The sequence below is a fragment of the Pseudorca crassidens genome, chromosome 2 (genome assembly GCF_039906515.1).
Source record: "Pseudorca crassidens isolate mPseCra1 chromosome 2, mPseCra1.hap1, whole genome shotgun sequence".
Taxonomy (NCBI): Eukaryota; Metazoa; Chordata; class Mammalia; order Artiodactyla; family Delphinidae; genus Pseudorca; species Pseudorca crassidens.
This window is the reverse complement of record NC_090297.1, coordinates 135586979-135612441: the sequence shown is the minus strand read 5'-3', so window position 1 is coordinate 135612441 and position 25463 is coordinate 135586979. Positions and strand designations below refer to the sequence as shown.

General features: G+C 35.1%; 1 protein-coding gene across 1 annotated transcript in view; it reads right to left on the bottom strand.

Annotated features, from left to right (window-relative positions):
• Positions 1-25463, bottom strand: part of XPR1 (xenotropic and polytropic retrovirus receptor 1) — a 206098-nt gene that overhangs the window by 45251 nt on the left and 135384 nt on the right. The window contains exons 5-11 of the mRNA XM_067728812.1: positions 23470-23619; positions 23117-23200; positions 18568-18649; positions 8999-9189; positions 8608-8787; positions 2663-2834; positions 1337-1531 (exon numbers count right to left, since the gene is read on the bottom strand). Of these exons, the coding sequence (XP_067584913.1) occupies positions 1337-1531; positions 2663-2834; positions 8608-8787; positions 8999-9189; positions 18568-18649; positions 23117-23200; positions 23470-23619 (1054 nt within the window). The remainder of the gene's footprint in view (positions 1-1336; positions 1532-2662; positions 2835-8607; positions 8788-8998; positions 9190-18567; positions 18650-23116; positions 23201-23469; positions 23620-25463) is intronic.

Here is a 25463-nt window from a genome sequence, read left to right as displayed (position 1 = left end):
GAGCTTACTTTGAAAAGATGTTGGCATAAAGAGTAAGAATTGTGAGTTTGTGGCTTTTTGCCTGAGGGTGCTCCCAATACCCTCTTTCTACTCCAGTCACAGAAAAATCAGTCTTACTGCCTCCAGGACAGAGTCAGGGTTGATGGAACAGCTAGAAATTTAAAGGGGTAATCCTTGAAGGGAGAGACCTGCAGAAAGGGTAAAATGCAAAATCTGAGTACAAAATCTACCAGTATCCCAGGCCGACCAATGGGTAAGCATGTACAATGGAGAGTCTGAGGAGCTAGCCAAACAGTAGGTGCACATGAGAGAGGAGTTAAAAAAAAAAAAATTAAGGGAGCTTCAGGATGTATTTCTTTCACTGAGGTACTTAGTTAAATTATATCATTTAACAAGAGTGCCTCCACAGTGGTAAAGTTATTGGCTGCATTATCAATATTACTGCAAAGTGTTCTGCTGGACCAAATCACAAGCTTTACAAAAAACAACCAGCCTAATCTTTCAAGACCATCAGACACACAGCAGCAGTTCTGGAGCACTAGCTAAGGCTCCTAAATACAGCATCTCAATTAAAAAAAAAAAATCACAGAAAAAGAACTTTTTATCAAAGTATCTAAAAATAATTGTAATAATTTCAATTGGTAACATTTCTTTACCACTCACAGATGAGAGTGCAGCCTCTAAGGTGTAGGCTGATACTGATTTAAATAGACAAAGAAGGAAGGCATTTTAGTAGAAGGAAGTGAGATCTTTGATTGACAGCTCTTAGGAGAAGGTTAAAAATTCAAAAGGAGTGCCTGTATGTGGCTCAGAACCTAAAAGCCTTTTTCTCCTCCCAACAGAAGAACAGTCTCAAGTAATAACTGGTTGCCATGGAGATAAGAAACTAGAGAGATCAGAGAACTCAATTTGCAGTTAAATAGGCTGGAAACAATCCTTACTACTTGGTGAAGGAAAGCGATTAAAAATATACATGATTGCCAGAGGGAATCTTCTTCACGTAGCATTTCCTAACCTCATTAATGAACAAGAAGTCTAAAAAACCAAATGCAAACCCAAGGTGTCTTGGACTGAACCCATTAAACAAATTCAGGACTTCAAACGTTATCCAAATCCTTTCTCTTCCAGATGACTTTGATTCTTTTTAACGGTACTTGTTAGTAAATATTGAAATGAGACTAAAATTGTGTTCAAGAACAAAGTAGTATACCTGACGGGACTGGAGCATCAATGGAAAAAAAAGAAGCATGACAAATGGAAAGGGAACCAGAGTAAGAAACAGATTCAAGTGGTGAAAATCCAGATTTTGAAAAATCTTTTCACAATCAATGAATACCTTTGTGAGTGCTGTAAAGGGCTGCAAACGTCACCGTGAAGAAAGTCGTGGAGTATTTCCCAGCATTAACTAAATGAGGAAAGGCCCTTTTTGTGTCTCGGTATCGGCGCAGGCACTGGATAAAGCGAAGCCAAGCAGGAATGCACTGAACAATAGCCCGCACACCATATGAGTAATTGTGGCAAATTTCTGGTTCTGTGAAGATTTCAAAGAAGAAAAGACTACAATTAAAAAAAAATAACTTGTTCACATCATTTAGAGTCATATATTGTAACCACTAGGAAGTCCATAAAAGCAAGGAACCTGGGTTTCAGAATCACTTTTTTCTTTGCAACTATTATATTCTTAAACTTTTTAGTGGTTGATAAGCTGAGAAGAGAAGGTAAAATACACAGTGGGAACTTAGAAAAATCTGCTGGCTCAGATTTCTGACTATGTATTCTGGAATCACCTTCTTTGGAGTGTGGTAAAACTATAAGACAATTAGAAGATGAGTACACTAATCAAGGAGAAAAAAATTAGCTCTGAAACATCTGGAAAACCTATATATATCACTGGTGACTCCAGTCAATTTCATGAACTCCAAACCACTACAATATATCCACTATAGGTTGTTCACACTCTTGTTCTTTAAATAAAACGAACAAAGAAAACAAACAGCAGAGTTTATACTTTTAAAATGAGAAGAATAGAGTTCGTAAATCAATTTTCTTCAAATTCTGGAAATGTATCAGAGTGGTTCAACATACAATAGAATTGTGATCTGCTGGCATCAATGAAAATGTGTTGGCACTGGCTTCATTAACTTTTGTTAGTCAGATGTTACATAATCTGTCTAAAGTTGGTCTTTGTCATTAAGGCAAAATTCCTTAGTAACTTGAACACCTGGCATAAACAAAGAGTGATAAAAAGAGCCAAAAGAAAAATAAGGTCCCCAAGAAGAATTAAAAAACATCTATGACTTTCTCAAAGCACTTGATCTAATTTCTAAATTATCAGTATTTTTGATCATAGTAAAGCAATACTGTGATAGCAATTGTTGACACTAAAGCATCTGTGATTTAATTACCAATGTATTAGAAGTTTTTTAGTTTTAGAATTCTTTAAGTGTAAGTTGTAAATCTCCTGGCAAATGAATAGCTAAAATTATAATATATAATTTAAGAGCCAAATTGTATCAGATAAAGAGATTGCTAAAGGAGTGCCAAGTACATTTAATTAAATTTGTAATATTATTGGATGATCTTAAATTTCTCAGTTATCATTCCCAGTATTTCTTGGTTTACACTGGCAGTTCAGTAGTGTGGATGCACATTCATACCCTACCTTCTGAATCATTTGGCAACAGGCCCCCACTTTCATCCCATTTGAGCTCAAAACTGTAGAAGCAGATCATATATTCCAGGTCCATCAGTATCACTGACAGGCTGTTCAGCTGATCGGCCAGCCAGAAATCAGCAAAGCCTACCTTATGGAAGGGGGCTGTAAATACTCGAAACTGGGAGAAAGAAAAAAAATCAGAAAACACAGAAACAAGAAAGTTCATATTAAATTTCTCTAATTCATGTCTGACCCTGCAGCATGATTACTTTAGTTGATAAAATGGAAACCAATGAACCAATCACAAACACAGGGACCTGGCAACAGTGGCTAGGTTGAGAATTAGTAATGAAGGGAATGAGTTGAATGGACAACTAAGAAAGGAATTAAAAGGGTGGGGCAGGGGGAAGGCAGGAATAGCTACAGTCAGAAAACAGAAAGCAGAGAGGTGGGAAGAGCTGAAGTGGAAAGCACAGAGAATGGCACAAATGCACCGAGAGGACATTTAGCGTTAGTCTAAATTAAATTTTGCTGGAGACCCATGTGCTATGATAATTTCTGGAATATTCTCCCATCTTAGCTAACTGAATACAAAGCTCTTCTTTGCCTACACAGGACAGGAAGGGGAGGATAGCGCCTCGTCTGAAGTATGTATTATTCTCTAACCAAAGTCACTTTCATTTCACTAATGCCATGGTGATAATTGTACTTGTCTTCAAATTATGCCACAAAAATCAGCCCACATCCTACTGTTACAAAAACAATGATAAATAAATTCAGGTTACATGTCTTGAGCACTAATCCACGCTGTGTATTTTTCTCATAATGCATTTCTTATAATCCATTAACTATAACAATTCTGAGCTAGGTGTTATCCATATCCCCATTTTACAGAAGACCTATAACAATAACTCCTCCTGACTCTATTCTGTGGAAGCCTGTTTACTACTGCAAAGGAAAATTCTGGCATTGCAGAGAGAGAAAGAATTAGATACTAATCATCAGAAATAAGCTCAAATTGTACAGACTGCCTTGAAAGGCCTTGAGTGAAGTGAAGATGGGATGAAGGCAGCTTTCCTCCTCACCCTGTTAGACCCTTTCTATCTTACACAGGTGAAAATGGACTCCTAAAACAAGGAATTCTGGCTAAGCAACAGTTTTGAGAAAATGAGTCTAAAGCTATAGCTCTCCTGCCATCTAGGTATATTCATTTAATGGACATATCCAGCCTGGGAGACTATGGCTCTCTTCTCTCAGACTTGGCTGGTTCTTTCTATTCTTTCTCTAAATAATTCCTTTGATTATTTCAGGGAAATAATAAATGACTATATTACAAATCAATCCTGGGTGTCAACTATCTATGACAGGTATCGTCTTGGAGCTTTGGAATTTAGACCAGGGGTCTACAGGACACAACACAGGCTTTAAGACATTACTTTCTGGAGCTGATATATTTTGTGTCCACGGTTCAATCTCTGATCACTCGCTTACTCTTTCAGAAAGCTGTTCAGGAAGCCAGATGAGATGTTACCATTTGCAACCATAAGCTCCAGATACAGCAAACTTTATTTTTTTTTTCAGGGTAGGGTGGGGTAGGAGGTATTAGGGATTGAGATGTTAATCATTTATGCACAAAGAGGTTCTGGTACCAGTTTATATAATATTTTAAGAAACTCTAGGTACAGAATGGATTTAAAAGATTCAAAGAGACAGAAACAAGAGAATAATTTAGGATATAACAACAAAGGATCAGGAAGTCTTACTCAGTCTAGTCATGGACTTTTGTGAAACTGGTAGCCTAGGGCAAACTTCTCATTTCTCACTGATGTTAGACAGACTACCATTACTGTCACAACCTGCCACACCCAGCCTCAAAACCTGGCTATTACAGAAAACCTCTGTAAGAGCAGAAGGGGAGGACACTGTATTAAATAAGAAACAAAGAGATAGAGGGATGCACTAGAAAAGGAAAAGAGTGACATAAAATAAAAATTGGAAGGAAGGGAAAATTTACAGAAGAGAGAAGATGAAAAAAGAAAGAAAGAAGGGAGTGGTAAATATTGGTATAAGACAACTAATGAAGGTAAGAACATAATTATAGTCATTCATACATTTAACAAAGATTATTAAGTATTTACTATATGTCAGGCATTGTGGAGGTACTAAATAAATAAAACATGGCCTGTATCCTTAAAGACCCACAATCCCTTTGGTCAAATAATAAATACCTAAAGAAATAATGACAGCACCATGTGGTAACTGCTATTACAGATAGGCATACAAAATACCCTGGAAATACAAAGAAAGGAACAAGTAGTTTGGTCAGAGGTAGGGTGAGTGGAAATGAAAATAAACAGATCATACTTAACTCCCTGACATTAACACACAGTCAAATTCATCTTAGATTTATCTGAATGCCTCCTTTTTTTAAAAAAAATTATTTATTTATTATTTTTGGCTGTGTTGGGTCTTCGTGTCTGTGCGTGGGCTTTCTCTAGTTGCGGGGAGCGGGGGCCACTCTTCATCGCGGTACGCGGGCCTCTCACTGTCGCAGCCTCTCTTGTTGTGGAGCACAAGCTCCAGACGTGCAGGCTCAGTAGCTGTGGCTCACGGGCCCAGTTGCTCCGCGGCATGCGGGATCTTCCCAGACCAGGGCTCGAACCCGTGTTCCCTGCATTGGCAGGCAGATTCTCAACCACTGCGCCACCAGGGAAGCCCTGAATTCCCCTTTTTGAGTGAGAATTCTCCTTCCTTTCTTATTCTGGCTAAGGTCTTTCAACTTCTACTTTGTTGTGATTTAAATTAAAATGATAACAATTCACTGAGTAACTGTATTAAGAAAGCTACAGACAACCTGGATATCTGATGTTTTACCCACATACACAAAAAGACCACTAACAAGTTATTACAAAGAATGTATGTTATCTTCTAAGTTAAGATGATGAAGTTAAGGAGATAAACAGTTAAGGAGATGAAGTCTTAATTTCTACTTGTGGATAATCACATTCTTTCCAAATCTGATTTTAAGATTCCTGTTAGGTGATCCACTAATCAAAGTTAAACATGTAGATAAAGTGACCACCAGGTCTAACTGTTAAATGGTAGTGTTTAAGAACACAGATTATGGAGCCAGAATGCCTGGGTTCACATCCCATCTCCATTACATCCTGGCTTTGTGACCTTATTTAACTTCCCTGAACCTAGGTTTCCTCATTTATAAACTGTGGATTAATAGTAGCTCCAACCTCATGGTTTATTAAAAGGATTAAATAAGTTGATACATATAAAATGTCCAGAATAGTACATTATTAAATGAGAACATTTCTCTAATCTATTCTTATAATAGACACGTGTAAAACTTTTATTATACAACTAAAGAAAATACTGGAAAAACCAATTCCAAAATAATATAGCAAAAGACTATAATTTAAAAACTTTATGCAGCCTTCTATAAGAATAACTTGATACTTTTGTTTAGAAAATCTGAGGCATTGTTTATGCTTCCTAACTGGATTTCCAAGTAGGACAAATACAGATCTGGAGAGAGGATATATGACCTAATGAATGTAAATAAACTGTATTAATCTGATATACAATACTAATATCAAAACAAATCAATTTCTTAAAAAAATTTTTTTAGCTTCTTTTGGGGAGAGGAGTAACATATCAATTCCATAGATTCAAATTTAAATATGAATATAAGTGGTGCCCAGTGCCTACCACTATGGCCAAGTGACATATGTTCTTTTTCCACCAAAAATTAAGGAAAAAAAGAAAAAGGGAAATGTAGTTTACTTTAGGATGAAGCTTTAAGAAAAGCTGTATCAGAAAAACATAACTAGGGTAGAAACGTTCTTGTTAAATCACTAGAAATAACTCTAAGGGTAAATTTTCTCAGTGAGATTTGAATTAAAATAAGTCAATAGGTCAATTAATAGTAAAATATTCTATAAATAACATTTTTAGTATTTACAATTATTACAAACATACCAAATCACAATGCTTGCTTCCGTATTTCACTGCTTCTGAGAGTATATTTTACTATTCTCTTATTTCTTATTACACCCCTGCCAACCCATTCCATCAACAGTCCTCATTTATTAACACACAACAGATGCACAGATAAATGTCTACTCAATGGGGAATCGTTCTGCTAATAAGAATAACTGGTCATTCATGAATCATACCCGCTTCCTATTTAAACAAAGAAGGATGCAATGGGGAAATGTTCACTTAGCACATAATGTACACAACTGTATTATTTTGTTATTGTAATGATGCAATCATCTTAACAACTGAGTTTTCTAAGTCTTTCAAATCTCATTTGAAAATAACTTTATAGAGATTTCACAATAATTTAGGAAGGAAAAATAGGTGTTTATAATCTTGTAGTTATTTCCTTGTAACCAGAAGAATATTAACATTTTTTATGCAAATAAGTTTAGAAACTCCACAAAATCTAGAAATAAAATGACAATCTCAAAATAAGAAAGGTAATCTAATATTGTTGTACTAACTGGAAATGATTTATTTTTAGTATAAATTTCAAGAGAAAAAAATGGCTCAATTTTTTCTTTTGTCTTAAATTAAAAAAAAATCTAAAAAGCATGTTTTCTAGATGATGACAAAACACATTAAAGGTGATGGTATAACTTATGACTTATTAAAACATGCTTGAACATCTAAGTTCCACACTCAGAATTCAAACTCAAAATTAGGTCTAGTGGTGCTATACTTTAAGGGAATGATTTGCTTCCTTGTTTGCTTGCTTATTTATTTATTTATATTGAATGAAGTTGGTGGAAAAGAGGGAGATTCTCAGTTTGTGATAAAAATCCTAGTGGAAGAAAGAAGAAATACAAATAAATGAACAATTAACTTTGGGGGGAAAAAAATCAAGATTTGGGCCATTTTCTTTTTCAGATTGCTATAAATACCTGCCTACATTGGAACATAGGCTGCTTTTATTTGTTGACTGCTTACTATGTTTTTTTAATTGGAAGGTCATATTTTATTTCTTCAGATTGTAAAAATTTAGTTAATGCTAAAGAGAGCATATTGCTAAGAACAACAACAAAAATTATCCTAAACCTAAGGGGCATACAAAAGAAAAAGAAATTAAAACTATAGTTTTCAAGGCAATATACTTTATAAGGTGAAAAAAAAGTGAGACGATAATTATGAGAATTCTGGAAGTCTGTGGAGATTGGTCAATTTAATTACTAACCATCACTCTACTGTTAGTTGTAATTTGTAATCTAAGAAATAATTATACGAAAGCATTCCCAATTGATTTTCAAAATAGAGCTGGTTAAATTTGGAAGTAAGCAGAAGTTCCTTTCCAGAGCAATCTACAATATCCCAAAAAACATAGCTACCATTTTTGCAGGAAATTCTATATCCTAATGCTGAGACTGCTTGATTTTGAGATCATTAAGAAATAGGTAAAGTGGAAGAAGAAATGGAATTTATAAAGTCAATTTCTCAAATTAAACTTGGTGATCTGACAAGATATTCCTACTGCTTTTAGAGAACCAATATTTCATAAAATAAAAATGTTTGATTGACTACTTACAGCAATTTAACAGGAAAGTAATAGTTTTACCACTTAAAAAAGGGAAAATTCTACATGTTATCACAGTTGATTAATCTTTAAAGTAATTAATTATGAATTACTAATTTGCAAAGTCATTTCAATATCTCGATACTTCATATTCCATTTTGGAGGAAAAAATGCATGAGTGCTTTTCCTAGGGCCACTGTTACTGCACAACATCAGGTGTACCCGCCATACTGCATTCTTTGCCCCTGGAGCTGGGGTACCACTCATTTAGACTACAATGTGAACATGCCTTCTGAAGTTGTGCAATACAGGAGTTTTGTTTTCATTCTGGAGGAAGCCAATGATCAATATACCACTCTAAAAATGATACACAAATTTCTGGACTTACCAGCAGTTTAAGCAGCCAAAACCGGGATTTATAATAGAAAGTTTTGGTGGGGTTGATGAGAAAGAAAACCATAAACCCATAAAGGACAAGTGGGTACACATATGTGGGGATGACACTAACTGGAGCAAAGAAGCATGCCAGAAGGCTCAGGCACCACAATATCCCGAGGAATCCAGCAATCTGATAAAGGATGGGAAAGACAAAAAGAAAGAAAATTATTTTTATCTCTACCATTACTTAAAAAATCTTTAATAAAACAGAGGTAAGAAAAATGTTTAATTATTACATCAACAATCCTCTTCAAAGAGAAAATAGATTTTAGTACCCACTAAACCAGCTATATGGCTAATGTAAACTATATCCATGGGATTTTATGTCTTGCTTTGATTACCTCAAAGAGATGCTGATGAGACAAATTGCTTCTCGGATTAAGTTCAAAGATGAGCACATGATTTACTCCAGCCTGTCTCCAACCATACGTGTTGATGCCCAGTAGAAAAAGGAATTCAATCAGAAGAAAGCCACCGCGATAGATTCTTATCAAGGGCCAAATACTTCTATCTGTTTCAAGTTTAAATACAGCTGAAAGAATATCAACTAATTGGTTAGTTAGAAAATTTATAATGTCTCCATTAATTGTCTTTCTCTTAATTCTCAAGGATATAACCCTGGCATAAGAATTTTTAATAAATAAAACATAAACCTAGGTTATCTCAAGAGCCTGATAAACTTGCTTAGAGGTTCTTTCTCTTCTTCATTTCACTCTGCAAAATTCCACCAGAAAAATTTTCCTAAAATTTGATTTTCAGCATATTAGTCCATGGTGAAATAATTTAGAACCATCAGATCAGTTCTGTCAGCTGGGGATTTCTGGCATGACACAACTTCTTTGGCTTTGTTTTGTCCATCACTGAATTGGATATAGTAATGCCTAGCTCACAGCGTTACTATGAAAATTATAAGAAAGAGTATATATGAAAGCAATGTGAAAATTGAAATGTCATATAAATGACAACAATTAGTATTTATAGAATGCTTACTATGTGCTAAGGATTGTATTTTTACATATAACAATTCATCTAATCTTCACAATGGCTCTGTGAGTTAAAAACTATTATCTCCATTTGATTGATGAGAAAACTACAGCAGAGATGTTAAGTAATTTGCTCAGGTTTACCAAGCTAGGATAAAGCAGAGCCAGGATTTTAACTCAGACAGTTTTGCTCCAAAGCCCATACTCTTAATTACTACATTCAATTGCTCATATGCCCATACAAACGTTCAGTATCACTACTATCCTATAGATCGCCAATAATTATAACATTCAAACGTTTCGGCCTCATAATTCAAGTTCTTCACAATCTGATCTCCAATTAAGTTTCCCAAACTTATAGTGCCCCTAAATTCTTATTTCCTGATAAATTTTATTATCCTTTTAACAAACTAATTTTGCTTATGTTGTCCCCTGTACCTAAAATGGCCTTGCTCTTTCTTTTGACCAATTCTATTTCTACTTATTACTTAAGAACCAGATTCTCATCTGTTCATAAATTTATTGAATCAATATGTTTCATTTTGAGCCTATTCTGTGCCAAACATTTCAATTTGGCTACCAATTTCTCAATTTTCCAAATAACTATAAGATTTACTGTTAGCGCTACTCATTTGAAATTTAATTATATACATCTTATATACTTAAATAACCATTTATTATTTATCTTTGTATTCTCTATAGCACATAGCACATTTAATAATTTAAAAATAACAAGGTTTAAGCCTTTGCTTTGGAGTCAAATACTACAGACCAGATTTCAAATCCTAGCTTTACTAGGGCAAATTATTAAATTTTTCTAAGTCTCAGTTTCTTTGTTGGTCAATGGGGAGAATATCTATTCTTGTAAGTTTGTTAAGAAGATTAAATCTGAACAATGTATACTAAATGCCTAAAACAGTACGTTTGGCCCATTTTTGAATATTCAGTATATATCAGTTTCTTTTTACTTGATGAAAATTCATTTTTTCATTAATTTGACAAATATTTATTGGGTGCCCATTATGTGTGACACCATTCTAAAAGCTGGAGATTCAGTAATGAACAACAGACAAAATACCTGTCTTCAGGCAACTTCTATTCTGTATAATGTCAGATAGTGAGATAAGTATTTTGAAGGAAAAAAACGTAAAGAGATAAAGAATGTTAGGTGCTATTTTAGGTAGGGTGATCAAGAAAACTTCTCAGAAGATGACATTTGCAGGAACCTTAAGGAAATAGAGACTCAATCATGTGACTCTCTGGAGGAACAGGGCTCCAAGTAGAGGGAAAGTACAAAGGGCCTTAAGATAGGTATAAGCCTTGTGTAGTCCAGGAACAGGAAGAAGGCCAGGGCACTATGACTGGAATGAATGAGAGGTAAAGTGGCAAAAAGTTACCTACAGGCAGATCAGGTAGGACTTTGTCAAGACTTAAGATTTTACTCAGATGTATAAAGCCAATGAAAGGTTTTTCACATAATTGGTATGACCAGATTAATAATCTTAAAGGATTATTCTAGCTGTCATGTGAAGGACAGACTGCAAAGGAACAAGTATGGTAGCAAGAAGATTAGTTAGGAGGTTGAAAATAAAAATATATATATATGGTCTTACATCCTGATTCCTAACCAAAGACCACATATATAACAGTCAGGAAACAAAAATAATAAGTATAAATCCCAAAGAATACACAATTAAACTACTAGAGCTAATAAAATCAACAAAGTTGCAGAGTACAAGATCAACACAAAGGGACTTCCCTGGGGGCACAGTGGTTAAGAATCCTCCTGTCAATGCAGGGGACACCCGTTCGAGCCCTGGTCCAGGAAGATCCCACATGCCATGGAGCAACTAAGCCTGTGTGCCACAACTACTGAGCCCGTATGCCACAACTATTGAAGCCTGCACGCCTAGAGCCTGTGATCCGCAATAAGAGAAGCCACCACAATGAGAAGCCCAAGCACCGTAACGAAGAGCAGCCCCCACTCGCCGCAACTAGAGAAAGCCCGCATGTAGCAATGAAGACCCAACACAGCCAAAAAAAAAAAAAAAAGATCAACACACAAAATTCAGTTGTCCTTATATAAACCACCAATGAACAATCTGAAATGAAATTAAAAAAACAATTCCAATTACAACAGCAAACAAAAGAATAGAACACCAAGGAATAAATCTAACCAAGGAGGTGAAAGATTTGTACATTGAAAATTACAAAACACTGCTGAAAGAAATCCCATGTTCATGGATTGGAAGACTTGTTCAAATGGCAATGTTACCCAAAGTATTCTACAGATTCAATACAATCCATATAAAAATTCTAATGGCCTTTTTTTGCAGAAATGTCAAATCGATACTCAAATTCATATGGAATTGTAAGAGGCCCCAGAGAGCCAAAACAATATTGAAAAAAGAAAAAAGTTGGAGAACTCACAATTTATGATTTCAAACTGTACTACAAAATAGTGTGGTACTGGCATAAAAAAAGATATATAGGCAAATGGAATAGATTGAGAGCTCAGAAATAAACTTATACATCTATGGCTGATGGATTTTCAATAAGAGAACCAAGACTATTCAATGAAAAAGAATATTCTCTTCAACAAATGGTGCTGAGACATTTGGATACTCACATGCAAAAGAATGAAGTTGAATCCATACTTCACAGCATGTACAAAAATTAGTTCAAAATGAATCAATGAGCTAAATATAAGAGCTAAAACCATAAAACTCTTGGAAGAAAATATAAGGGTAAACCTTCAGGACCTTGGATTTGGCAATGGAAGTCTTAGATATGACACCAAAAGCATGAATAATACAACAACAAAAACAGATAAACTGGATTTCACCAAGTTAAAAAATTTTGTGCATCAAAGGACATTATCAAGAAAGTAAAATGACAATCTATAGAATGGGAGAAAATATTTGCAAATTATATATCTGATAAGGGTCTAGTATTCAGAATATATAAAGAACTCTAGTAACTTAGCTATAAGAAGACAACTCAATTTAAAGATGGGCAAAGACTTGGGTAGATATTTTTCCAAAGAAAATATACATATAGCCAATAAGCACATGAAAAGATGGTCAATGTCATTAGAAAAATGCAAATCAAAACCATAACAAGATACTACTTCAAACCCACTAGGATGGCTATAATTAAGAAAAAAAAAAGGGAAATCACAAGTGTTGATGGGAATGTGGAGAAAATGGAACCCTCATAAATTGCTGGTGGAAACAGAAAATGATGGAGCCTCTGTGGAAAACAATTTGGTGGTACCTCAGAAGGTTAAAAAGCATTATCATATAATTAAGCAATTCCACTCCTAGGTATATATCCGAAAAAACTGAAAATGGGTACCCAAACAAATCCATGTATATGCATGTTCACAACAGCAAAACTCACATTAGCCAAAAGGTAGAAACAACACAGCATAGTTATATTCAGTTTTGGTGATACTACCAAACAGTTCTCCGAAGTACTATAGCCACTTCCACTCATTCACTTCCATATCTTCATGGTATTCCATTGTATAGGGGTAATGTCATTTATTTTCTTAAACAGTTCCTGATAGACATTTGAGCTGTTCCTAGGATTTTGCTATTATAAACAAAATAGTGGTGAATACCCCCCTTTCATATATGTCTTTTCACCCATGTACAAGTATGTTTATAAGATAAACTTTTAGAAATAAAATTGCTTAATCAAAGTGATTGTACTAAAAAATTTTTACATATGCTGCCAAATTATCCTCTAAAGAGACTGTGACAATTAATACTTTACCACTAGTGTATGAGTGCTTGCTATTTCACACTCTTATACGCACTTATTTTTTTTTTTACTTATTTATTTTTTTTGCGGTACGCAGGCCTCACTGTTGTGGCCTCTCCCGTTGCGGAGCACAGGCTCCGGACGCGCAGGCTCAGCGGCCATGGCTCATGGGCCCAGCTGCTCCGTCGCATGTGGGATCTTCCCGGACCGGGACACAAACCCGTGTCCCCTGCATCGGCAGGCGGACTCTCAACCACTGCGCCACCAGGGAAGCCCCTTATACGCACTTAAAAAAAAAAATTTACTGGAATATAGTTGATTTACAATGTTGTGCTACTTTCTGCTGTACAGCAAAGTGAATCAGTTATACATATACACATATCCACTCTTTTTAAGATTCTTTTCCCATATAGGTCATTACAGAGTATTGAGTAGAGTTCCCTGTTCTATACAGTAGGTACTTATTAGCTATCTATTTTATATATAGTAGGGTGTACATGTCAATCCCCCCTGGTAACCATAAGATTGTTTTCTACATCTGTAACTCTATTTCTGTTTTGTAAATAAGTTCATTTGTACCAATTTTTTAGATTTCACATACAAGCAATATCATACGATATTTGTCCTTCTCTGTCTGACTTACTTCACTCAATGACAATCTTTAGGTCCATCCATGTTATTGCAAATGGCATTATTTCATTCTTTTTTAATGGCTGAGTAATATTCCATTGCATATATATGTACCACATCTTCTTTACCCATTTCTCTGTTGATGGACGTTAGGTTGCTTCCATGTCCTGGCTATTGTAAATAGTGCTGCAATGAACACTGGGGTGCATGTATCTTTTCTAATTATGGTTTTCTCTGTGTATATGCCCAGGAGTGGGATTGCTGGATCATATGGTAGCTCTTTTTTCAGTTTTTAAGGAACCTCCATACTGTTCTCCATAGTGGCTGTACCAATTTACATTCCCACCAACAATGTAGAAGGGTTCCCTTATAGGCAGTTTAAATGGTCAAACTCTTGTCTTTGTCAAACCAGAAAGTGAAATATGATATATTATTATTATATCAATTCAGTACAGGTTACTAGGAAACTATAAGAACAAGTTTTAAAAAATCTGAACAGGTAACTTTTCATCGTCATAACACTAAATATCTGGAATATGTGAATTTCAGACAAATTATTAAATATCAGGTCATGTCCCCTTGAGAAACCATAGCAATTATGCACATTATTATTATTATTATTATTTTTGCAGTACGCGGGCCTCTCACTGCTGTGGCCTCTCCCGTTGCGGAGCACAGGCTCCGGACGCGCAGGCTCAGTGGCCATGGCTCACGGGCCCAGCCGCTCTGCGGCACGTGGGATCTTCCTGGACCGGGGCATGAATCCGTGTCCCCTGCATCGGCAGGTGGACTCTCAACCACTGCGCCACCAGAGAAGCCCACACATTATTTTTTTTAATGTGAATGTTTGAAAAAAAAAGAATCATGATTGTACATGCATTACTACTGCTGTGTTTCTCTCTCAATTTTCAACTCTGTTATCATTTACACAACCACTGGGAGATAAATAAGGATAAGACAGCTGGCTTTAACTGTATTTACCCTGCCTCCCCCCATAGACACACAAAGATTAAACAAAGACGGGTTCTGAGGTGAGAGAACATAAATACGCAACACTAAATGCATAAAGCACACACATTAGAAAATAAATCAGATCATCTCACAAAAACGTAGGCTATACATATGAAAGAAAACAAAACCCCAACTTGCCCCTGAATTTAAGAAAACTTCATTTCAATTCATTCACATAAAAAGAATGAAGTTTATTTATCTATTCTTATGTCTTATTTAATGATGGTGACGATGATAACACCATGCTCATTTTGGAAAGAAAAGAAAAAATTTCACACACAGATGAGTAAAGTCTTCCCTGATGCTCTCATTTGAAAGTAATCACTTGTTCTCTTGAGCTGCTTAGAAAACACTTCTATTTTGTAGTGTATTATTATCGTTTTAATATATCTTAATCTCCCTCGTGTAATAAGCTTCATAAGGAAAGGAATTCTCTTATCTATCTTTAGACTCAAGATTATCAAGCATAATCAAGCATAATCATAGACACATAAAATTTACTTGTTGAATGAATTCTAATACAACCCTGTTCTTGTAAGGTATTAAGCTCATTTAACAAATGAGGAAATTGTTTCAGAGAAGTCATGTCTTTAAAGCCAAAACAATTAAGAAACAGTTGAGCTGGGACTGCAACCAGGCAAGGCCTTTTGTAGATAAGTCAGTGTTCTTTCCATAACAGCTAGCTTGATAATCTAGGGCTGGGCTTTTTATTGTAGTATTTCCATGCATTCTATATAAGTAAACTGCATTCATCCCTGAAGACACAGAGCTAGATTTAAATATGAACATAAAGTATACCAATATTAAAACATGAGCTTACAGTAGACAATACCACAGTTAATTTTTAGTAAAATTGGTGGGAAGGAGAACTCTAAACATACAAATGAAAATACACTGTTAATACGTAAAGTTCACACACTATCTAAAAGCCATTACAACCTGGGCTATAATTTCGTAATATGCAATTTGACAATCTTAATTAAGAAGAATGTTTATGAGGAATAATGAATTCAGTAAATTACTTCTTGAACATCTATATGTCTGGCACTGCGTTAGGAACTTGAAATACAAAAGTGAAAAATACATAGTCCCTGGAATCGAGAATAGTTTAAGTGTGACAGTGATATAAACCTTCCTTGTTCAAGCAGCATTATAATTACTAAAAGTCCAAAACAGATTATAATGGATATTTATACAATAACATCTATTTCTAAGTCATTTTCTGTGCAGACTTCACTGAACAGAATTTAATCCTTTATTAATGACTCACAGTTATTATAAGCACAAATACACAGACTCTTTTTTAAAAAAATAAGTTTATTTATTTTTATTTATTTTTGGCTGCATTGGGTCTTCATTGCTGCGTGCAGGCTTTCTCTAGTTGTGGCGAGTGGGGTCTACTCTTTGTTGAGGTGCAAGGGCTTCTCATTGCGGTGGCTTCTCTTGTGGAGCTCTAGGCATGCGGGCTTCAGTAGTTGTGGCACGTGGGCTCAGTAGTTGTGGCTTGCAGGCTCTAGAGCACAGGCTCAGTAGTTGTGGTGCACGGGCTTAGTTGCTCCGTGGCATGTGGGATCCTCCCGGACCAGGGCTCAAACCCATGTCCCCCTGCATTGGCAGGCAGATTCTTAACCACTACACCACCAGGGAAGCCCCAAGTACACAGACTCTTGGGGTATACCAGGATTATCTGCCCTTAAAGTAAAAGCCCTCAAATTCAAGAATCTTTGAGATATGTGTTTTTTTGCTGTTTGTGTGTTTTCTGTATATCATTTAATTTCATCTCTGTCCTTCTCTTCCATCCACTCAAACTTCAACCAACATTTTTTGAACCCTGCTATATCCCAGGCAATGTTTTAGGTGCTGAGATACAATGGTGAACAGGAGAGACAAAAGCCAAGGCATTAAGGAATTTATATTCCAATGGGAAAGCAGATAATATGAAACAAAATATGTCACAAGTGCTCCAAAGAAAACTAATGTAGGCTAAAGGGATAGAACAGGCTATTTTAGGGTAGGCTGATCAGGGAAGGCCTTACTAAGGAGGTGGCATTTGAGTAGACACTACATGAAGTGAGGGAGTAAGCTATGTAGACATCTTGGGGAAGGGCCTTTTAGGCAATTGAAAGGGCTCATAGATGGGCTTGGTGTGTTCAAGGAATAGTAACAAAACAAATGTGGATGGAAACAGTGAAACCAAGTGAAACTGAGTGTGGGGAGGATGACAGAATATGAAGTTAGAAAGGCCCAAAGGGACGAGATCTTGCATACCATAGGAGAAACTTTCAATTTTATTGTAAGAGAAGCCATTTAATGGATTTTGAAGAGGAGAGTGACGTGATCTAACTTGCATCAAAAAGACACTGGTGACTATAGAGAGGCAAGAGTGGCTGTATGGAGACAAATTCAGGAGGCTGCTGCAGTGTACTAAGAAAGAAATGGTTGCTAGACAAGGATGGCACTGGTGGAGATGGTCAGATTCAGAGCATGTTTTGAAGACAGAGCAACAGGATTTGCTGATGGACTGGAGATGAGGTATGAGGGAAAAGAGAGGCTAAAGGTTTCTGGCCTGAGAAACTGATGAGAGGTGATGCTATATGGAAGAGAAAGCACATTTAGTGATAAAATAAATTTGTTCACATAAGTTTAAGATGCCTATTAGACATCTAAGTAACCAATCGGATATCATTCAGAGGAAACAGTATATAATTTGGGAGTTATTAGCATATAGATGATATTTATAGCCATAGGCTTCAATAAGATTGCCTAGCTAGGAAATGAATGTAGACAGAGAAAGATCTGAGCACTGAACCCAGTGGTACTTCCTAACATTTAGATGCCAAAAGAAAGCTAGAAAGGAGTCTGGGAAAAAACTGCCAGCAAAGTTTAATAAGAAAACCAGCAGAGTGTGGTTTCCCATCAAAATCAACTGAAGAGTTTCAAGAAGGAATGATCCACAATGTCAAAATGCTGCTGAGAGGTAAGTCAAATTCTGTTGGGAGGTTTAGTAAGATTATGCCTCCCTTGTTGTTACATCATTTCTTGATGTTGGGAATGTACTTGTTTCTAGCAATTCCTCCTACCTCTTTACAATTTTTAACTGCTATAGAATAGAATATTATATAATTAATTTTCTTAAAATTACATGCGAAGTAATTGTAAATAGGTTCTGGAAAGGATGTGAGAGTGTCTCCAAAAAGTAAAGTAAATGACCTTAGTGCATAAATTTTGTAAAATCTTATTTACTCTCATCTGTGATCAAGGGAGCTGAGGTTATTGATAACTAAACCCTGAAAATGATGGAGAATAAGGAGTCACAATCTAGCAATGTTTAAAGGGATAATTATATCCAAAGGGGAAAACAAACCAAAATAACCAACACCCACCCTCCCATCATTTATAAAAACAAAAAACTTAGCCCTGACAGATTTCTCTTTCAGTAGCTTTGGTAGTTTGGTGGAGGGACAGAATATGACATAAGCAGATTAGTAATAATTTAATTCAAAATTTAAACTACTCACCGGCAAGCACAAGGGTAATATTCAGTACAATGAATATTCCACAAAATAGGCCAACTCTAAAAGTAGTCCATGCTGGTGCAGGCTGTGGACAGAAAAATAGCATTTTGAGTAAAGGGCAGAATATTGAATACATTTAGTATACAGTGTAATAAATTAGCACTATAAGCCTCAAAGTTCTACCATGAACATATTTTATGATCTGAAGTTTTGTAAATCTGGACCAGGGAATCATCCTTCATTATCCAATAACACTAGAATTGAAGTGCCAGTTTATTCTAATTATTTTACAGAAATCTGTGTCACTAAATAAAGAGAATTAGAATCTCAGGCATCAAATTATATATATACTGAGTTTTCTTATAGGAGAGATTAAAGTGCAATTTCACTTTTACAGTGTGTACATATTTAAATTTTGTAAGTCAGTATTACTCAATTAGAGTTCACATATTTGGTACTATATAATTAAAGACAATGATAAAAATAAGAATACTCATTTTCTGAGTACTTACAGTATTATATTGGAGTACCTTAAAGTGAATTTTTAAATATACACTCATGTCAGAATCTCCAGGATGGGGGCTTTCCTGGTGGCACAGTGTTAAGAATCCGCCTGCCAATGCAGGGGACACCGGTTTGAGCCCTGGTCTTGGAAGAATCTACGTGCCATGGAGCAACTAAGCCCGTGTGCCACAACTACTGAGCCTGTGCTCTAGAGCTCTCACACCACAACTACTGAAGCCCACACCCCCTAGGGCCTTCATGCCACAACTACTGAGCCCACGTGCTGCAACTACTGAAGCCCACATGCCTAGAGCCCGTGCTCCGCAATAAGAGAAGCCATTGCAATAAGAAGCCCACACACCGCAATGAAGAGTAGCCCCCGATTGCCCCAACTGGAGAAAGCTCACATACAGCAACAAAGACCCAACGCAGCCAAAAAAAAAGAAAAAGAATCTCCAGAATGTGTACATGCAAAAATTATTTTTCTCTATTATAAATGTAATTTTAAATTTAGAAAATAATAAAAAGAAATCTACTGCTTTCCAAAATAAATAAAAGTGCCTGATACTTTAAACATAAATAGATGAGAAATATGGAGAGATGATCTTATCAATTTAAATATTTGCTATGAATGTTATAAGAGAAATTGTAGTAGGTGATATTACATTTAAGATTCTTCAAATGTTTTCTAAAACACTTTAAATGAAAAAAAACACTGAGACTTACTCTGACTTATTATTCATCAGTAATAGATAACTCTATATTAGTTTAGGACTGAAAGCATTCAGAAGGAAGATGGTCATTTGTCTTTTTCAAAAAAAAATTTTTTAATTGTGTAATTTATCATATTTACAAAAGTATGTGTGTGTGTGTGTGTGTGTGTGTGTGTGTGCGTATACACACACATATACATATAAATAATGTATTTGGACTATTAGAGACAATAATAAAAGGTACCTAAACCTATCACCCATCTTTAGAAGAGCACATTTCCATTTCTTTGAAATCCTTACCCCTTCCAGATCCAAAATCCTTCCCTCCTCACCAGAGATAACCATTTCCATGTTTTCTTTAGCTCTATCCCTTCTACATGCAGTCCTAAAGACTTAATTTTTCAAAATTAATTTCCTTATTTTTAACAGCTTTATTGAAATATAATTGACATACAATGAACTGCACATATTTAAAGTATAAAATTTGTGTCTTTCCTCTCTGGATGCTTTTAAGATTTTTCTTTAATTTTCAAGCAGTGTGACTATAATATGCCTGTGTTTTTTTGGTTTTTTTGCGGTATGCGGGCCTCTCACTGTTGTGGCCTCTCCCGTTGTGGAGCACAGGCTCCGGATGCGCAGGCTCAGCGGCCATGGCTCACGGGCCTAGCCGCTCCGCGGCACGTGGGATCTTCCCAGACCGGGGCATGAACCTGTGTCCCCTGCATCGGCAGGTGGACTCTCAACCACTGTGCCACCAGGGAAGCCTCATGTGTGTTTTTTTTAACTGTTTTTCTGACTAAATTGACATACAATAAACTGTACATATTTAAGGTGTACAAAATCTGATATTTTGACATATGTAAATGCCTATGAAACTATCACCATAACCAAGGCAATGAACATTGTCTATCATCCCTAAGAGTTTCCTTTTGGCCTTCTGTAATTCTTTTCCTCTTACCACATCCCATCCCACCTCCAGGCAACTGCAAACCTGCTTTCTGCCACTATATGTTAGTTGGCATTTTCCAGAGTCTTAGGTAAACAAAACCATAATATATATATTCTTTTTTGGTCTGGCTTATTTTTTCAGAATAATTATTTTGAGATGCATCATGTTGTTCCATATATCAAGGTTTATTTTTTTATTGCTGAGTAGTATTCCATTGTATGGATATACCACATTGTTTACCTATTCACCTACTGATAGACATTTGGGTTGTTACCGGTTCTAGGCTATTATGAATAAAGCTGCTATGAACGTTTGTTTTTATATGAACATATGCTTCATTTCTCTTGGGTAAATACTAAGGAGTGTAATGGCTAGATCTCACTGCAGGCGAAGGTTTAACTTTTTAAGAAACTGCCAAATTCTTTTCCAGTGTGGTTATATCATTTTATACTCCACCAGCAGCATATGCGATATCAGAGTTCTTGGTCCTCCAAGATTCAGTATGTCAATCTTTTTAATTTCAGTCATCCTAATAGGTGTGTGTTATCCCATTGTGGTTTTATTTGCATTTCCCTATTAATGATACTAAGCATCTATTCACATGCTTATCTGCCACCCAGACATCTTTGGTTAAGATCTTCTGACGATTTTTAAGTTGGGTTGTTTGTTTTCTTATTATTGAGTACTAGAGTTCTTTATATGTTCTGGGTACAAGTCTTTTATCAGATATATTTTTAAAATATTTTCTCCTAGTCTGTTGCTTTTCATTCTCTTAACGTTGTCTTTTGAAGAGCAGGAGTTTTTAATCTTGGTGAAGTGCTTTTGGTGTCATTTCTAAAAAATCTTTGCATAACCCAAAGTCACCAGGACTTTCTCCTATATTTTCTTCAAAAATTTGTAGTTTTAGGTTTTCATTTAGGTCAATGGTACATGTAAAATTAATTTCTATACATGGTATGAAGAATGTATGGAAGTTGTGCGTTTGGTTTTTTTTTTTAGCATATGAAAGCCAATTGCTCCAGCCCCATTTGTTGAAAAGACTATCCTTTCTCCAGTGAACTGCCTTTGCATATTTATTGAAAATTAATTGTTCATATATTTATTGGTCTACTTTTGGATTCTCTATTCTGTTCCATTAATCTATTTGCCTATCCTGACACTAATAACACACTGTCTTGATTACCATAGCTTTAATAAGATTGATACCACATAGTGTTAATCCTTCAACTTAGTTGTTCCAAAGTTGTTCTGGCTATTCTTGGTCCTTTGTACTTTCATATAAATTTAAAAATTTGCTTAATAATTATTTTTTAAAAGCCCTGTTGAGATTTTGAGTTAGTTTGTGTTGTATCTATGAATCCATTTAGGAAGAAATGATATTTTAAAAATACTGGGTTTTCTAACTTCTCTCATGTATCTGTCTTCTTTAATTTCTCAATAGTGTTTTATAGTTTTCAATGTAAAAGTATTGCACATCTTTTGTCAGATTTAACCCTAAATATCTATGTATTGATCTTGTATTCTGCAATCTTGCTAATAAAGTCAGTAATTAGCTCTAGTAGCTATTCTATAGAGTCACTGGATTTTCTAAATAGGTCATCATGTCATCGGCAAAAAAAAACAAACGAAACAAACCCCACCAGTTTTACTTCTTTCTTTCTAATCTAAATGCCTTTTATTTCTTTTTCTTACCTTACTACACTGGCCATAATCTCCAGTACAATGCTGAATAGAAGTGGTAAGAGTGAATACACTTGTCCCTAGTTAGGGAGAAAGCATTCAGTGTTTCATCATTAAGTATGATATTAGTTTTAGGTTTTTCATAAATACCTTTTATTGGGATGAGGAAGATCTTTCTGTTATTCATTTCCATTCCATTCTGGTCACAGAACATATTTTCTATGATTTAAATCCTTTTAAATTTACTGAGATTTAGTTTATGACACAGAAGATACCACTTAAATGTCTTTTGGTATAACTACTATGTAGATATCATTTAACAAATGCTTTTTTAGGCACAACGATTGCATTTTAGAGGAAAGTATGTAGTAGCCCAGACTATCTGAAGCCCTCCCACTCTCATATCATCAGATAAATATCTCATCTTAATCAGCTGGTCTGACGAAGTTAGCGTGTCAGTAAGAATAAACAAGAGAAGTAGTACAGGATAAGAAGAGAAAGGTGGGAAGACATTACAATTTATTATGAAGTGAGATCTGGCAACTAATTTTTTAAAGTGAAAATAGCAATAGTAATAAACACTTATAAACTTTGGCTGAAACCTTTTTTAAAGTAATGAAACTAGTATATTTTATCAGCTAACAGATCATGTTGATTATTCAATAGGTAAAATGAACCAACCAAACAACTGGAAACAAATACGAACCTGAGCAGCTCCCAAAGGGGGAACACGTAAACGCTTCATAGCTTTTTGTCTGTCACCATCTTCAAGTTCATTGGTCACTACAGCCTAAAAGACACATTGTTAACTTTTAACACAGGTTATACTGAACTTGAGTATTGCATAAATAATTCTGAACCATTTATACATATGGTATTCTGATAACCCCCTGGTGAATATATACTGAATAAAGCAAAAGAAAAAATCATGAGTAAGAATGTATGTATTTAAAGCAAGCAACTAATAACAAAAGGAGAATAAAAATGAGGAGTTATTTCATTAAAAATAAGACATTAATATTATTGAAAATATGTGGTATATAAGTGAGATTCCTGTACCTCAGTTTCAGAGATGAGCTGGTTGATTTTCTTGCATGTATAAAATGGGGCTACTTCTACATGAGCCACTCGCCAATCTGCTCCACGAGATGTTTCCAGGATCTTGTCATGCTTTTTAAGGATTTTTCGGAACCCTGTAAAATTCAGATTCTACAGAAAGAAATGAGAAACACTACTATAATTTCCACCACCATGAGAGAAGATGAAAAATAATAAGCCCTTTGTGTTGACTGAGTTGACTGAAGATTGAGTACTGAGGGAAATGGCAATGCTTTCATAAAAGCATGTACTATAAAAAGATAAGACTCTTCTTTCTTATTTCATTTATTCATTTCAAGGTAGTATGCTATCAGTAATACAAAGAAACTCTGGATTATGAACCCTATTATTTCTATTTCATGTAAATTAATGGAAGTCTTAAACTCAAAACATTTTTATTTCCATTTTCCTATGTACAACTGTTTTCAAAATAGTTAATTTATGTTATTTTGCTTCTTTGATCAAAAGCATATATTCAGAAAATCCTCTGGATTTATCATGAACTGAATACATTTATTAGTTCTTTGCTTTTTGCAGGCCTGGTATAGCTATGTATTTCCCCCTGCTATGTATGAACAAGCACAGGAAATGGATAATCATCTATCTTTCTTAACTTTTATTTTGTTTCCATCCATTCTGTTTGGGGATGGGTGTGCAAAGAGTCAGTGGAAAAGAAGAAGTGATCATACTTACAGGGTTTTGCTGATAACGGGTAGGAGCTTGTACTTTTCCTGCATTTCTACAATATCAAAATACTATACTTTTCTATATTCTCAAATCCTGTTGTTCTTTAATCAACAGACAAAAAAGCACGAAAATGTGGATTTGCAAGGTTCTTTAAATCAGAGGTCTCCCAAATTTGACCATATATCACCATCAGTAAAAAAAAAAATTGAGCAGTCACTCCAAATTAGGTTTTGCTTGCTTGCCTGTTTGTTAATATTTTTTTTCATACTTTAATGGGTCATCTTAAACTCTCCTTGCGTGTATACACCATGATTTGGAGACTGCTTTCAATTCATTTTCCTTTCTCATCATTTTCAAAATAAATGTATTCTTACAGGATAGACAGTCTCAAAGGATAAAGGACAGATCAGAACTTTTATAATTAACAATTATTTTCAAGAAGCTTTTTATAATGACCCAAAACAAAAACTTCTGGCAAAGTTAATAAAGTAAAATTTAACAAGGGTATTTCCCTGTAAAATTTAACAAGGGTATTTCCCTGTAACTTTTATAATTAACAATTATTTTCAAGAAGCTTTTTATAATGACCCAAAACAAAAACTTCTGGCAAAGTTAATAAAGTAAAATTTAACAAGGGTATTTCCCTGTAATATTACACAGGAATTCCTGTGTAATATTACACAGGAATATGAAATGTTAATATTTTATATCACTACAAGCAAGAAGAAACACATTTCTGTTTCTTTTTAAAGATAAATTATAAAGCTATGGGTAAATTTCAAAGGAAAGGAATTTCCCATCATATATATCTTATATAATTACTTTCCTATTCTTCTAAAGTTATTTTCTGAGTTATGTTAAATGTTAAATATGAATGTTAAATATTAACATTGAATGTTAATGTTAAAATATTATTATGTTAAATATTAACATGTTAAAATATTAAATGTTAAAATATTAATGTTGAATGTTAAAATATTAAATGTTAAATGTTAAAATATTAAATCACCAAAAAAGAAAGCAGAATTATGAAAGGGAAAGATGGAAATAAGTACATGCATTAAACTTAGATTACTACAGATACGGCACTATAATTACTTTTTTTTTTTTTTTTGGCGGTACGCAGGCCTCTCACTGTTGTGGCCTCTCCCGTTGCGGAGCACAGGCTCCGGAAGTGCAAGGTGAGCGGCCATGGCTCACGGGCCCAGCCACTCTGCGGCATGTCAGATCTTCCCAGACCGGGGCACGAACCCGTGTCTCCTGCATCA